Consider the following 18,123-nt stretch of genomic DNA (forward strand, 5'->3'; position numbering starts at 1 on the left):
AGAAAGGAAATCATTAATTGATAACGTGTTTAACTGGATTAATTCAATTTTTATGCTTACCCTTCTTTGAGTGTGACCGGTTTGTCGTTTTCGATTATCTGCGGACTAGATGTGTTGGCGGAAATTATTTCGAGAAATTTCCGCATGGCAGTTTTGTGTGTTTCAGTGCCGAATGCCTTGTAAAGGCAATCCATGTACTCCTCCTTGCAAACTTGCTGCGTTGATCGACAACTCACCTGCAGAAGAATGAGCAACCGATCTGGTAATGGTTATAAATAATCTAAAGTCGTTTTCAGGATTCAGGACCCGATATCGGTTAAATTAGGGTTGTTTCGTTTTTCATGCTTTTTACAAATTTGAAAAAAAAAAACAGTAGGTCCGTTTATTCTCCGAACTTTATTTTTAATGTTTGTATGAGAACCACGTCGTTATGTCAATAAATGCAATAAAGCACATATTTTTTATATGTATATCTTTTTAATGTCGCTATTATTTATGTAATAATAATAGGCATAAAGTCATAGTCACAAATACTTTTCACACTTTTTTTAATAGTATAAAAGCTATGATCAGTCACGCTTACGGCACAGGTCAATTAAGAATATATCTTCGAAAAGGGTTTATCTAGCTAGCACTCCGCAAAACATTCTACAGTGAACTCCGGTTATAAAGTACCCTCTAAGGACCAGAAAATGAGTACTCTATAAGCGCAAAATTTTTTTGTAGGTACGAACATATTTTTATTTTATATGAAAATAGAAAACTAATAAACACTAATATAGGTACTAAAAATGAAAGAAACTAAACTGCCTACACTAAAAACTATATAAACTTTACAACATACAAGTACATACTTTATTCTTTTTGAGAAATTCGCTATTTTTTCTCAATACAAATTTTATATTCTCCCTGAAGTAACATCATTCCAACATTGTGCAAGTAATTTTATGGAGTCTAGGAGAGTGATGTTGAAAGGTTCCTATTTTCAAATGACTGGATCAAAGGATACAGAAAATATCTGCCTGATCCATTAGATTTTTTGGATGAGCTTGTCAACCAGAGGCAATATTTTGCTATTCTGACGTATTAGTTTTTCATCCTAATAATTACAAAAAATTGCTGAAGTCATCCTGCTCGCTGGTTCGACTTATAAATGACAGGTAGATTTTTCACATTTTTCATGCATCTCGGTCGTTCATATTTACCAATAACAAGAAGTTTGATTTTTCGCTTCCTGTCACATTTGCACAAACCCAAACGGTGTACCTCAACGTCGACTGCTTCCCACCTAAACACTTTTCTCCTCTAAATTTAAGGGTACGATCTGGAGTCATTTTCTAAAATAGCCCAGTCTCGTCAACATTGAAAATATCCTTACAGCTGTAATTTTATGCAATACTGGACCACTTATCCTCTAACCAGTTCAACATAGCACCAGAAATTTTTTGTTGTGAAGAACTTTAAAACGTTCGAGCCAACCTGTAGAACAACTAAATTCCTCACCCTGTAATCCCCTGGTTAATTCTTCGGCTTTCGATTTCAGAACTGGACCACTTAATGCAATATTTTCGGATCTTCGAATTTGAAACCATCGTTAAAGAGCTTTATCTACATCTGAACGTACAGCATTTCTATTTTTTTTTAATACTGTGCAATTTACAGTTACTTGCTTTCTTGAACTTTTCGCGATTTCGCGATTCGAAATTGTAAATATTGTTGTTTTTGCCAATTTCTTTTGTCCAGCAATTTCCCCCTTACCGATGCCACTCTCAATACTTCTGATAATCTCCATATTTCCTTTTACATTTTTTTAAGACGCGCTGATCCGCCATTTTAAACTCAAAAAATCGTGCTAGCCCACCATTCCGTAAAACAATAAGAGAAAACCTCGCAAATGATTACTGAAAATCCCCAATTTTTTCGGGGAACCACCGCTCGATAATCCGGTTTTAGCGTACACTCGTACTTTATAACCAAAATAGTGAAAATATTGTACTTTATAACGGTAGTAGAAGTTAATTAAAGTAATATTCGATGAAAAATCAAGACTATTTTGGACGGACCAGTAAAATATGTACGTAATACCCGAAAATCCGTTATTTTCCATGTACGTTATAAACGGAGTTTACTGTATATAACACACATATTAGAAACTTTAATAACTTTTCTTTTCAAATTTATGGATATTAAAATTAAGTTTAACTACCGTTTCTAAGAACTTAACGGTGCGATTTAAATGTGTAATACCCCGTATAAATAATTGATATATTCAAAAATGCAAAACTCACCAAATTGCCCAGCGACTGTATGGTTTTCGAAATCAGCGTCAGCGTTCTGTTGGTCTGGCAGTCGATCGCTTGCGTCGTCAGATCAAACAGTCGGGGGCCCAAAATGGCGGGAGCGAAAAATCGCAGAAAAATAAATCCCGATATAACGGAATACCGCACCTCCTTGTTGTTCGGGAAGTACATCATCGCGCACTCTTTCAAATTGTGGAAAATTTGGCACATGAGCGCCGGACAATGAACCGCACTCTGGGTGATGTCGTCGAAGATCTTCTGGATATAGTATTTGAGGTTGCTGAAGTTCGTCTGAATCGTGTTGGGGTCTTTGACTCGCGTGGGGTCGATCTCGCACGGCTTCTTCTCATTGAAGATCTCCTCTAGTGTCGGGCGAAGAGTTTTGTGGAGGTACTGGAGGCCGATCAAACGCATCGCTTCGTCCATCATTTTCGAGACGAGAGTGTTGCCTCGGAATATGGTCGTCGGGTCGCTAAAATTGAAAACCATGATCGATGCTCACAAATTTTGGACAGAATTTGAAATAAATAGACGACTGATTATTACGTAGCTTGGTGTGAATGCTCTATAATTTTGTTAGATCAACTCTGACGTGATTAGTGATATGTTGTCAGCAACACCATAAGATCAACTAATATATGGAATACAGAATGAAGATGTTCGGGAAGCATTAGATAAAGAAAGTATTTCCTGTAGAAATTGTTGTTATAACAATACGAATTAAAATTTAATTTTCTTATATGGATTTGACGAGTTAAATTTTATTTAGAATGAGAAAGGTAATTAGTAATAAAGATTGTTTTCTTTGCCCTACAAATTAACACTTAATAGGAGATAACTAACTGTAATAAGAGATTTTTTATAATGACATGAATTTTTCTATTTGTTGATTTTTAAAGATTGACACGCATTTTGTGAAATAATTTCCACAAACATTTTTTAAAATGATAAATTCTTGTGTAGCAGATGGTGGAAGTAATGAAGATATATAACGGGCAAAAGAAAGTTTTTTTATGGGGTCACACCTTTTGCATATTACATGATCTAATTTGGTTTTGAAAATAAATTATAACTCATCAATTAAATATATATAATTATATAAAGTATTTCCATGTAATGATAGGTTATTGTATTAGTGTGGTACACGACTTATTTGGCACTAGTGGAGCGCAGCCGTTGCAAAACTTGTTGCATAATATACAGTATATACAGTTTTATCATTTGTATATGACATGGCAATAGTATATTATGCAACAAGTTGGGTAAACGGCATTTGACTCACGAGTTTATTTGACGTGAGCGGAGCGAGTGTTTAATAAATGAGTGACTTAAAAAGTTTACCGAACGTGTTGCATACTATACTTTTTGTACGGGGGTACATTTTCTCAAAACACGAATACATTCACTGGCATGACCGTCAGAATTGACAAACGTCAAAATTCAAGGCGTGGGAAATACCTCCGAAAGCATCCGATTGCTTCCAAACCCGTTCGGTAAAATCCGGGAAATGTCCGAAGTGGCTACGATCCGTGGGAAACGAAACTGACGTCGTAAAGTGACGCACGCTAGATTGGTGTGTAATTAGGTAATTAGGTATTTTAGAAAAATATATATTTGCCTATATTATATAGAAATAAATAACAAATCAGTATTTGGCATCCTTTTAATTATTGATTTAAATCCGTTTTTTTTTTAAATAAAAAGGATTGGTCAAATGTACATATTTATTTTTTTATGACACTTGTAAAGACTTACTTTAATATTATGCATTTGTAGGTATATTCATATATTAATATCAGATATCTAAATAAAATATTCTTTGATCATCAAATAAATATTGTGCAAATTATTTCAGTAAGAATACATCAATGAACAACTATCCCCACTAGATATAGATAGAGATATTTTTTTTAGATCGAGTTGATTGCATCATTATAGAAGTAACTGGGAAAGGTTTTGGTTTTGTTAAATATTGATATGAAGATTTTTAGAAAGAAAATCGTAAAAGCGAAAAATTTAACATTCGTCTGTTTCATACGTAACATTTAATCTGATTATGCTTGTTCCACTGTAGGTGAACTACTAGAATCTTTTATATTAAGTTTAAGTTTCGTTTAATGAGTCTCGTCGTCTCGAAACATTTATTTATAAATTTCCTTCAACCAAGCATTCAGGCATTTGGTCTCGTAATCTATAAAATCGATAGTGTGTTAGTGTGCTGTAATTAAGCATTCGGGACGCGTGATCCCGCGGCGGCCTGCCGAATAATCGAACGGTAATCGTGGATTTGATCAGCTCGACCGGACATTGTAAATTCATTTCGGTATTTGTCGATCCATGTTCTCATTGTTAATTGTTGTGCATTATTTGCATATTATGTGCCTGGCGTGCAATTATCAATCGGATTATTCGCTCGGCTGTACATTGACGTCGTTACAAACGCAACGATGTAAAAATTTGAATTGCAAAGAAGTTGAATTTTATCTGTTGAAAAATCCCAAATGTGTGGCGCAAACATCTTTTAAAACACATATTCTCAATTGCCAATAAAATGTTGTAAAATTTGGAAAAAATAAAAAATCCAAAAAAACGTTTTCCTATTATAGCATATATCTTTTAATCTGCATATACATTCTAAAATTTTAGTAAAGCTCCTTTCGTTATTATGTCATAAAGGAGGTTTCCTAAAATCTTGTCAACTTGACTCATTTTAAACTATGTATGTACCTGCTATACGGTTTTCGAATTGACCGGTCAAATTTTTTTGTGTCAATTGACCGAAATAATTTTTAAAATGCAATAAAATTTATATTTATTAATTTTTTTATATTATATATTCATTTATATTATACGTTACGTCGTGATCTCGTCGTTCTGAGAACTAAATAGGGTGGATATTTTTATTGGGATATTAGATATCACAAACGCATAATAATTTATTATAAATTGCATATTATTATTAAACAACTGTTATTTAAAACATTTTGATCGAATTTGACTAGTCAATTAAGAAGTCGGTCAATTGACCAGTGAATTAAGAAGTGGTCAGTTGACCAGTCCCAACACTAAACTGCTACATTTACATTTTAAATTCACATAATAAACTTAATACTCTCCTTACTTGAAAATAAACACGTTTTCTATTTCGTCTTAAAAAGTTGGGCAACGTGTCATACAAAAATATCTAGCAATTTATTTTTGTATTGCCACGCTTTTATGGAACGCAATGTTAAATTTTTAAATTAAAATGTTTTTCGATTTTATACAACACCTACAAGACAGGTTTTTTCCAAATAGTGATATATATATATATATATATATATATATATATATATATATATATATATATATATATATATAAATATATATATATATATATATATATATATATATATATATATATATATATATATATATATATATATATATACTGTTCAGAACAGTACATTGGGCCGAAATGGGTGATTTCCGCGAAGAGGTGTAGCGTATAATTCCGATCGAACTTCACTTACCAGGTAAGTTCGTTTGATTATCGAATTATTTGTTACACTTTTTCTATGAATTCAATATACGTAGACTTTCAAAGGCAATTCAGCAATCATTCTCTTGGCTTCTTCAGAGCTTGAAACTGACTCGTCAACGTAAAAAAGATTCTACGCCATCTATGGTTCGCAACCTTAAATCTGTTATTAAGGCTCTATCAGACTCCGTGAAAAAATCTGTCACCCCATGATTATAAAATTCCTCGTCTCCACGGACTCCCAAAGATCCGCAAACCAGGATTACCCCATCAACCTACTGTCAGCACTATTGGTTCTCAAAGATATTCTCAAGCTAAACATCTAGTTTCCTTATTAAACCCCTTTATAGGGAAAACTGATACTTTCGCACTTACTTCATTGAACAATTAAAAAGCATTACATTAGATACAAAAGATATTCTAGTCAGTTTCAACTAACCAAAGTTCCTATTCCTGAAACTCTGAACATCATTTCAGATATATTAACATCCGAGAATCTAGAACCAAACCTTCTCACCTTAATCGAAAGATGCTTGTCTGGAACATATTTTTCTTATAAAGGTCAAACTTTGGAACAAATATCGGTAAAAGCTATGAGTCCTTCACTATCACCAGTCATCGCGAATAAATTTATGGAGCATTTGAGAAGAAAGCTCTAGACACCTTTCAACTAAAACCAAAATTATTCAAACGTTACGTCGATGATACTTTTGTTATTTGGCCTCACGGTCAAGAAACCCTAGATTTCTTAGCCATTTAAACGATATACACCTTAACATACGTTTTACCACTGTTTGGAAACTAATAATAACTTTCCATTCTTAGATATTCTTAAAACTAAAACTCTTGCATGTACTTTCTTCTACCAACGAAAAATCCGAGAGTCTATAGAAATATATAAACAACCTAACAATCTTAACCGCGACTCAGGCCTCTACCTGTCACCAATATGGGTGGGAATCAGTCATCCGAGACGGTGTTTATGCTCCTCATAATGAGAGTCAATTTCAGTCAAGCTCTGAAGAAACCAACAGGATGATTGGCGAAACGTCAGCAAGTTCGACTCAGCAAAAACAGACGCAGGAGGAATCCAGAAGTTTTGTCAAAAATTTTAACATAACAAAAGTATAACATTATTTCCCCTCAGGGACTGCCTTTAGCTTTGCCTTGCATGGTCACCTTTTTGTCTTCATTATAACAGTTTTCCCCGCGTCTCAAATCCTAAGATAAAAAAATTGGACTTAAATATATGTAATTACTTAGTCTGAGATCATTCTAAACAATTGATGCATACCAGAGCAGTTCCTCGCCATTTCGCTACCGCGGAAAACCCGTTCACTATCGTGAACATTTACGCAATACGAACCGCATCATACCGCAAACAAAGCAAATAACCAGAATGAAATTCAAACCCCTGCAGTCTCGAAGCATCTGTTTTTCGTGTTTTTTCCTCGTACTTACTATCGAACGCTACACAAACACATATGCACAGGCTGGACTGTTTTGTTTGTGTTAATTTGGCCGCTTCTGTTTGCCAACCAACGCGCAGAATAACAATAAAAATTTTACCACGCATTGCGATCGAATGTTATGTGTGTGTCGTCGGATTGTGAATCATCGTCGGTTGCCGACAGCCAAAGTCACGTCGTTGTCGAGTCGCTATGGGATATTTTTTAATTTGTGGGACCGCGGACGAGGAAATTTTATGTCGTCGATTAGGAAGGTTTAGTTTCCGATTTCGCTGTTGAAATTTCAGAGAAAGCCATTAGATTAAACAAAATTTAAGGGGTCCTGATATTGGAACTGAAAACTTTCTTTGCAGCACGCCATAATATATCCTAAAATGGATTACCCAAATTGGTTGCCTTTTATGAAATAAAAAAAAAAATAAAAAATTTGAATAAAATATGCTATTTGTGCTGTCATCGTTCTTTAAAAGCAGAGGTTTCAACAAATGGTAAAGTTTTTCATATACGTGCAATTTGCATTTGACAAAACCGGCAGAAAAAAATTTGTATAACTGACTGGTCCGTTGCCAGCAAACGTAAATCTTAAAAAAGGGATTAAAACCTATTCTTCGCATATGACAGCTAATTCTTACACTTCCTACATAATTTGTGTTATTCTATAAAATAATCGCTTTTTCTGATCACTTTATCTGGATTTCCACTAAATCTCCACGACTTTTTATTATTGTACAGAGCAACCAAAATAGTTGTAAATATTCTTTTAGATAGCTGTTTGATCATGCATTATATGGATGTCCCAGTAAAGGAAACGAGAAAAAACGGACGCAAAATTTTGGCTGGAAATTATTTTCGAGTTTCTGAAGTAGCCATTTTAACTGTGGTTTAGAATGTTTATTGAAACCGATTTTTCAAATTTAAGATAACAATTACGCCCGCTGGTGGTCATTCCAGAAATTCGAAAATAATTTCCATCACTTGGCCGAATAGATTTTTTGTGGGACATTGGGTATATCTAAGAGTTTTGTTTGTTTGCGTGAAATAAGTTGATTATTTTCTCACGGTTAAATTATGACCGAATATATTTTGCAGAACATACCCGCGTCTCATCACAAATGTAAAATTACTCTAAAACATTGGCTACTGAAAAACTAAAATAATTTAAAAATATTATAAGGGCATATTTAAATCAACTAGTAAATTTCGAATGAGCCTAATCTCGGGGTCTCGACTACATGATCGATGGGTTCATAATTATAACGTCAAGAGGTGATGACGCAAATAAGGGTATCTAATACCAGATACATTTTTTAATCTGTTGGCACAACACTTTCAGAGTTTTAGGAATGGATAACAAATAATTAATGTGGATTAGGTATTCCTTGGACCAGTCTGTAGTCCATTTGCATATCTAATGAGATTTTATTACTCTACACCTTTCCTAAACTATTTCTGGATTCCATTCACAAAAATATTTTTTGGTTACGAAGGCTGTCCAAATTTCCCAATCAAGCCCATCACTTTGGAGACACTCGGTAAGTTAATATTGTTAAAAAAATTTCTCCGAATTCATCCACCTTCGTCGATTAAAATGCACGAGGCCGTTTCCTCCGCGTAGTTATAAAGCGAGAGCAAAAACGGTTCGAATTAGATCGTTCGGTGGGCGACGGCGCCTACGAAGGAAAAAAAATTGCGCGGCGGCGCCACAGACAGCGACAAAATAACACCCGACCGATCCAGCGATTATCCTCCGGGAGATAGAGGGCGGAGCCTCACCTTTAACAGTGTAATCACAACGTTAAGGGGCAAGCCGCATAAAACTAAAAATAAAGCGTTTCGGGAATATGTTCCGGCATTGCTAGCTATCAAGGGTCTTTTTTACGTTATTCCCATTTCATAAAACATAGTCTATTGCAGACCTAGGAGCGTTTTGCACACTGCAGATCCAGTCACTGCAGAGATGGGAAAATTCAACAACATTCTCATAGTGTTGAAAGTAAAAATATTTTTCTATTCCATTCCGTAAAAAACCTAATTATAAACAGATCTAGCTTGCGGAAAGTGTCATTTTACGATGTCAGTTTTATTTCCTACGGCTGCCAGCCGCTTTGGACATTTCCGAGATATCACCACACGAATTTAGAGCAATCGCTTGTTTTCGGAAATAATACCCACTTCTTGAATTTGGACGTAATATTTTATTTCGCTTATTCTGATATCGTCTTCTGATATTCTGATATACATTTCAATTTCAATCACTTGAAACGAAAAATTTCGTTTCTTTTGCATAATAAGCGACTATTGAATTAACGCTGTTAAAAGATGAATTGTAAATAAAAATCAAAACAGGAACAAAGTAAAGTAAAAACCATTGAAGTTTGCTTGCACATAAAGTGAAAACTGTTCAATAAATCGTTTAAAAGATTAATTATAGAGAGAATCAAAATATGAGACAGTTGATACGAGTCAGACGAATGGGTAATTGGGAACCGAGAAAATGAAGAAAATTCTTCGTTTTTTTTTTATCTACGTGGTTTGTATCAGTATAGGGTAGGCGCATTTGAAGTGTATTAACAAGAAAAAAATCTATTTCTGAATTAAATAGTGCAAAATCGACTTGCATGCCATGGACTTGATTCTTAACAACTATTTAACAGAGAAAACCGATGGCGATATTTTCACTACCAACCGGAATATAAGGCCTAATTCAATTTTAGATTTAGATTTCTTTCAGTATTAATTAAATTATTCTTAACGTATCCCTTCCTTTTACATAAACAAAAAAGATCTTAATCCGCCATTTTTTATGACAGATACCAAGAACCATGTATGATTGAAGAGTAATCAACACGCGTATTTTTTTTGAAGACCATATGAAATAAAAAGTTGCATTCATTTGTTGAAAGGAGCACTTTGACTCAAAACCAGTGCCTTAATAATGCTTTTAACCGAATCAGAAATTAAATTCAAAAGTTATCGAATCTTTAAAAACGTCCTATATATGTCGGCTAGCTTTGAAATGTATATTCTATCAAAAATACTCCTGTAAGGACCACCCAGTACGAGGTAGACAGATGATTAGTTTTCGCACAATTACTACAGTTTGAATTTTCGGCGTCTACTCATCAGGGATGGTCCGATTTTGAAATTAAAATTGGCCAACCTTTTTTTCCTTGACTTATAATAGTTTGTTAGCTCTCCGTTGCAGTTTTATAAAACAAAGGAGATTTTTAACGTTAAATTACAAAAAATACAATTAATAATTCGCAATACACATATAGCAGCTCCTAAATAACTACTTACGTGACATTGGATATTTCTACGGTAGCTAGTGACCTAATAATGGGCACCACCTTATCACAGTGCAAGAATATCCTCACCAACGGCTGCGCTATCTCCACCTTGTTAATTATCTCACCCAGGATGTAGACGGACGTGGCGGTTATAGGCTGTTAACAAAAACTTGTAGAAACGTCTACCCATTTACCTTTTAATAGAATAAAAAAGACAAAAATTTACCATATTCGATAACCGATGTAAACAAAACTAACCAACTAATTCAAATAAAAATTAATATTACCTTATCAATATTTTTTAAAGCGTTTTGGAAAGTTCGATACGTGTTTGTCAAAGTATCTACTAGTGAAATTTTACAGCAACAAAGTAAAACACATTATGATGTATGTATATGAGCTGATACTGTTTAGTTTTCTTTACTAGGTAGCACGGTAGTCAAAAGACCAAAATTTTATCATAGAAGATCGATATAATACTCCGTTTACAACTTATACAATGTTCTAGACGCGCGTTGCTCTTACCCAGTGAACATAATCAGTAGATAATATAAAAATGAGAATAATGAAGGTCCTTATTTCCAATAATAAACAAAAACAAATAAATTTAGAAAAAGGCGAGCTTCAGTTCAGGTTCCCTGACCTGTTCTTATACCTAACGTGAAAACTTAAGGCCTAAGAAATGCAGAGGGCAGATGTGACAATTAAGAAAAGGTATCATACACAATGAAATCTTTATCTTTAATATAAACGGTTCATATTGGTTGGCAGATGGCGCTTCTACGAGGTTGCAATAGTTGAGGTTGTATCTCAGCATTTAAAGAATAACAGATTCTGAAGAAAAAAAAACATCTAAAACTGACCTGTGTGTGTATACTTTGGAGTAGCAAATTCCTTAGATTGTCGTAAACCGACGCTGGAAATACCCTGTCTTCCGTGTACTGAACTTGCAGCCTCAACGAGCCAAGGCTGTTATCGTTAGACAGTCTGGTACCGGGCGGAGTCGAGTGGGTCAAAAAGGGACGGTTTTTACCAGAGCGGGGTTGAAGGAAGTACCTGGAATAAAAAAATGCACTTGAAAACTCCGGCATGCAACGAATTAAATATTAATATGTCAACGAGTTTGAATTATAAACAACCGACGCAGAAGGGATCGAGAATATTTGTAAATATTGATATCAATTAATTCCCCAGGAAATTTTTGAATATGATTTTGATGTTGCTTCAATTATTAAGGCTTATCTATTAACTATTAAAAAATAATTACTATACAATAGTATTTTCTGGAAATATGCAGCACGATAAAATCAAAATCCCCGTTGCGTAGGGTCAATACGATAATAAAACATCTAATTTATGAGAGAAGCGCAATTAAAAAAAAAAAGGTGCGAAATTTCAATTACGCGAATCAATGCGAAATCCGAAAACCTTAAAAATAAACCGAATAAAAGTTAGAAGAGTAAATCAATGCAAGCGTTAAAACGAAAACTCTCTCAGCCTTCTTATTTCACGCGAACTAAATATGATAAATTTCGGCGATGACCTTTCTACTCGGAGGAAAATCAATACGAGTGACGTCACACACCATTTTCCCACGGCCGTTTTACTGCAGGGGGAACGTCTGAAAGCTTCTTGACGTCATAGATATAGCAAGGCAACACGCTTGAATTGCCCGGTTTTTAGGGGTTTCTGTTGATAGGAACAGTTTGACGATCAAGCTGCTGATAATTTTTGTTTACTAAATTACTCAATGGTGCGCTACTCAATGTCAACTTCGTTAATTACTAGCCAATTCGAAAGTCCTGTATTTTAGTCACGGATTGGGTGGGATAGGATGTTTTCGGTAGGTTGAAAATATTGATAGTATTTTGACGTTTGTCGGTTCCGCTGGTTCTGAATTCACCACGTCACACAGACAATTATTATCCCTGTTTTCCACGTTTTACCTCTATTTTCCTTGCATGATTATATGGAGCAATTCATATTTATTTCTCATTACATGAGCAAAATAATCCAGCTTTCTTTGTTTTCCACATGTTGCAGAACCGCTATCCACCCATGATATCTTCAACATTCTCCGGTAAGCCCACATTCTCCACAAAGCCTCAATCACCTTACACATTGTTCCATTACGGATTCATGCTTCCATACTGTAGAATAATATGCTAAAGACATACCAACGCAATAATCATATTCTTAAGGGAATTCTTAAGGCTCTGTTGCTTAACACATTTTACATGTTCTTGCTTGCTCTATTCCGTTTTTCATTTCTTGAGTTGAGTCCCAGTTTTCATTCACCCAGCACCCCAAATGCGTTAAGTTATTAGTTATGTTTTTGTTTTTGCTGATGCCCATCCATTTGGTTTTCTTTATATTTAAAGCCTAGACCCATTTGTTGGCTATGGTCTGTTACCGCTGATACAAGTAACTATAAATAACCCTTATCTGTTGTTAGTGAGACCGTGTCTTCGGCGTATCTTAAATTGTTGATGACGATTCCATTAGCAATTACACCCTCTGTTCTTTCTTCGAAGGCTTCCCTAAAGTTTTTTTCTGCATATAAATTAAACAAAAGGGGGGAGAGCACACATTTCCTCTAATAACAGGCACTTCTTCAGATGTCTGGCCGTTAACTCTTATGTCAGCTGTCTGGTTCCAGTATAAGTTGGCTATTATCCGAATGTCCCGACCTTCAGGCCTATATTGTTCAGTATAACTATCTAGACATCACTTTATAAGAACCTGGATGCTAAACAGCGCCTCTCTTGTACCGAAAGATGACCTGAGCCAATTTTTAGGAATTATCCTGGCTTAACTTAACAGAAGTGTGCTATTTTCCCCCAACGTTTTCAAGACCTCTATTTGTATTTCGTCTGGTCCTGGTGCATTTCCATTTTTTACACTTGATATAGTGTGTATGAGTTCTGCATTGGAGTTATCCATCCCGTCTTCTGGAGTAACATGTGAAGTACTCCTATTGTCGCCGAAGAGATTTTCAATATATTTTTTCCATAAGAATTTGTATTGATCATTCATGAGACTGTTTTTGTTGTTCTTTTTATGTTGACCGGACGTAATAGCGAATTTATTTCATTATAAATTATTTATTATCAGTTATTTCGGTTGACGTGAAATTTCGTACATCCTTTAAATGGACATTTTGGCCAATCAACAGCAAATAAGCATTGAAGGATTATTCAAAAATCAAAATCAAACTGAACTAGGTTTTAAAAATTCATCCGAATTATATTTGACCGCACCGCAATTTTTTTGCCACGTTGCAATAAACCAACGTAAAGAGACTTTAAACAAACAGAGATCCCTAAAAGGGGAACGCCGAGGCGACGCCTCGTATTAATTACGTCCGGATATCCTTCGGGTCTATAAAATCGGGCGTCGGCACAACCAGCTGACAAAGTTAAATTTAACTCGATTATTATCGCGTCATATCCTACGAATAGCGCGTTTGTAGAAAAACAATATTGCTTATTAATCGTTTCCGGTTTCGCGTTCATAAGGCTTATTTGATATTATCCACCGGACATTTGAAGAGTTTTTCAATTTGGATTATTTGATTTGCGTCGGCGGTTTGGTCAGCGCTAATATCACAAAAGGAAAAACTACATGAACCTAAATATTTTTTTTTCTTTACAATTTTATACCAATGAAAATACCATAATAAAAAATTATATATTAACATTTAGTAATAGTACTATTAAAATACTGTCCTGTACGCTTTTACAGCCAACAGTATTCAGTTCCAAACGGCACGAGTTTAGGGAAAATTGAGGTAGTATGAAGTATACAAGACTCCTCAACAACAGATCCCTCAGTTGAATGTGTTTTATAATGCATTTACCCAAACACCTGCCCAGATGTCTGACAGAAGGTCAGAATTACTCACGTCCTAAAGAAGGGAAAAGCATCTGATATCTGATATCCAATTACAGGTCTGTATCGATAATAACACCTTTTACGAGGGCATTCGAGATATCGCCGCATGATAGTATTTTCAATCAAATGAAACACTTGGTAACCCACAAACAACATGATTGCTTTAAAGGTCGAAGCACCAACAGTAATTTGGCTTGCATTACAGAATTCACTGCTAAGGCTTTGGACGAAGTCCGTGCTATACACGGACTTTTCAAAAGCTTTTGACCAGGTGGACCACACTGTACTGCTCTCTAAACTGAGGATGCTTGGATTATGTGATGATCTGGTGGCAGTCAGATCTGCATAACAGAATACAGTATGTAGCAGTAGTAGCTAACAAGTAAGTAGCAAATTTTGCTCTTTGCTGATGATGTGAAATTGTTTAGAATAATTGATAGTGTGGTCGACTATGTGTCTCTGCAGAATGATTTGGAGATTGTTGGTGTGTTTCTAATAACCTACCCCTCAATACAGATAAATGTGTCGCAACTACATTTTCAAACAAAACTGATACCACCAATAACCTTCGTAATCAAATAAAATCGTAATCAAATTGATTATGTCAGTGGACATGTTTTCTTTTTTGGATTGATCTGACTATCTGACTATCTGAACCTGAACAGAGAGCCTGTATATTAAAGTCCTTTTCATATATAACGGTACATTAAGTGTCGTTTCTAACATATATAATATTAAACGGCAAAGAAATTTACCTTTAAGAAAGTTCTTGTAATTACAAATGAGTAAATTTCTTCTCTCATATAAAAGCTGTTTGTTCCATATTATAGTTTTCACATATTCTGCTATGTGGTGAATAGCAAGTTGGAGTTCTGGAAAATTCATTCTCGGATCAGGAAACATTCAAAATTGGAAAATGGAGTTCATAGGCCCCTTTAAGAGAGGCGAATTCACCTGGTTTTGTTGTTGTGAAGTTCTTAATGCAGAAAATCTTTTCAGTAAAAGTTAAAGCGAATTCAGCTTCAAACTACCAAAACTAACCGAAACGAACAATTGGGTAATGAAATCACCTTCGAAAGAGCATTTAATTTTGTGTTTGACAGAAACTCTGTGCCAAATACTGAATCGATGTCACACCTAAACCGACAAGATGTGCCTGTCAGTAAAGAATTGCAGGTTTGAGGTGCTGAAAGGTGTAAACAAAATCCATTTCAAAAATGCCTAAGCGAACTTTATGTGCCGTTCGAAATGCCGTATTCGATGCCAAATACCTATTCGGTAGTTAATGCACTAAATGTAATGATTAGTACAGCGAAAAATTCCCAAAAAAAAACTTCCAGAACGTGAAGACCGCATTTTAACGATAATTAACCGTGCCCAGACCAGTGAAATTTCCAATGATGAACGGGAATGAATGGAAACCTCACCGCGAGACCGGCAGATAACAACATCCAGCGTAATTTTTCTCGTACCTATTTTATCGAAATTTTATTTATGCTTACGCCTAGATTGTATTAGCGGAGTGAACGGATATACATGCCGGCGGCAATAAAATCCCACGCGGTTTCATTCAACAATTCAACATCGAACGACTGACATCATTCCCAATTGCCTATTATATTATTTACGGCGCGATGTTGCCAAACAACATTTTCCATTTTTTTCTTTAACGGATAAAAGTGTGATTGTGTGATTTGTAAAATATCTTGAGTTGACGGCACGAACACTATATTTCTATTTACATCTGAGACTTCACCAAGATTCATACAGTTGTAGTTACTAGTAGACATTTTCTTCGACCAGTTAACCCTGCAGAAGAGTGGAAATTAAATCAAAACCTCATTTTTTTTCGACACATTGTTAACATTTTCTTAATATTAAGTGCTAGTTTGCAAAATTCACTACATAGACATTTTGCACACTATACAATATAAAACACAATAAGTCTTACCAGCTTTATATTTAAAAAATAATTAATTCATGGACATTTCCTTATTTTACAAAAAACTTAACTATATGACAAAGTATATCATATATTAGGTAAAAAGTAAATAGAGAATCAAGATCGACAGAACAAAAAAAACAGACTAAGGACTATCGCTAGATTAAGGAGGGTTTAGAACAGTTTTATTCTAACCGACATCTAAAAAAACTGCTATACAAAGAAATGACAAGGCGAACAAATTGTGGAAAAATATTTTTTATTTTTATTTTCATTCAAGTGATTTACCAACAATGACTGAAATATGATCTGAAAAATTGATCATAACTAATATAAAATGAATTAAAACCATTTCAGTGGGCAAAGGAAATAGAGCAATGAATGTTGATTAGCGAAAATCTCAAGAATAAGGCGTAATTCGACTTCTTAGGCCACCTTGAAAGCTAAAAATATGAAGTAGCAAAATTTTACCAAAAACAATATTCTGGTCCAGCGCTGTTTTATATTTCGTGATAATTGTTGGATTTTTCAACATGTAGATAAACAAATTAATACAAAGTAACAATTTATTACGTTCTGTTTCATTACATTTATACATAGTATCATTATTAATATACAAAATATTAATTATAATAATAATAGAGTATCAGAGTGTCGTTCTCGATAAATATTTTATTCTTTTATTACTCGTTTTTCACAGTTAGACCAGCTTTGAACTGATATTTTAGCTACCCCTTGCCGAATTAGATTTATGGTACTATCACTAAATTTTAGTGCACTCTTTAACACTATTTACTTTATAAGGGTCGTAGATTATACGCCTAATTAGATCTGCTTGTTGCTCTTTAAAAACTCGCATCTTCTCTCACTTTCGTCTTGACTATCCCACTTGCAACAATTTTTCTTCGGAACTTTAGCCATATCACTTGTTTTATTGCTGCTAATTGATTATAATAAATATTTATCTATATTTTTATGACGTATCTACCGCGAATATTACCTTTAGTCTTTAAAAAGACGATTGTTGCTTACAAATTGAAGAACTATGTAGAAGAAACAAAAATACAACAAGAAGAATGTTGTTAATCGACAGGCACACAAGACTAAAATAATTATTTTCAAACTTAAATGGAACAGCCTCGCAGGGCCAAAGCTCGAGAATCAGGTACATAAATACATACTTACTTAAATTCTTAAGAACGATACATATCACCTGATGTTCCACTTATTCGAAAACACCCCGCATCATCAATGCTTAATCAAATTTAAAACGTTTCAAATAAAAATTTCGAGTTTCCCCAAATATTTCGGTTTTACCACGGTCCTGCGAAGGTCTGCGATTTAGGTACTGTAAAATACTGAAAACGTCAAAGCAATAAATGCACTATATTTTTGGTCGCATTATACGCTGGCTAGAATCAACTTCGTAAAACTTATTCTACCATTCAAAGCTACTGGCTGGCTTCTATGCATAAATATTTGTTTATGTTGGCTGAACGTTTCTACGTGGTTTATGAATGACTTGACATGTCAAGGTCCCCACGGACTTTTGCAGACTTTCCCTGAACTTTAAAAAGCTAACTAAATCTGAAAAGGGGACTCAAACGACGAAATACAATTTCATAATGAAAAGAACTAAAAACAATATGCGTGTGGTAATTTTTTACCCTTAAATTTAGATTTAGATGCCGAATATTTATTTTAAAAA

At 34.5% G+C, this 18,123-nt stretch overlaps 1 protein-coding gene across 1 annotated transcript in view; it reads right to left on the bottom strand.

Annotated features, from left to right (window-relative positions):
- LOC132696723 (GTPase-activating protein) overlaps positions 1-18,123 on the bottom strand; it is a 31,204-nt gene that overhangs the window by 6,279 nt on the left and 6,802 nt on the right. Inside the window, exons 4-7 of the mRNA XM_060661715.1 lie at positions 11,443-11,635; positions 10,590-10,735; positions 2,289-2,772; positions 61-236 (exon numbers count right to left, since the gene is read on the bottom strand). Coding sequence (XP_060517698.1) covers positions 61-236; positions 2,289-2,772; positions 10,590-10,735; positions 11,443-11,635 — 999 coding nt within the window. The remainder of the gene's footprint in view (positions 1-60; positions 237-2,288; positions 2,773-10,589; positions 10,736-11,442; positions 11,636-18,123) is intronic.

Source organism: Cylas formicarius, unplaced genomic scaffold, assembly GCF_029955315.1.
Source record: "Cylas formicarius isolate icCylForm1 unplaced genomic scaffold, icCylForm1.1 PGA_scaffold_1__22_contigs__length_36826433, whole genome shotgun sequence".
NCBI classification, from domain to species: domain Eukaryota; kingdom Metazoa; phylum Arthropoda; class Insecta; order Coleoptera; family Brentidae; genus Cylas; species Cylas formicarius.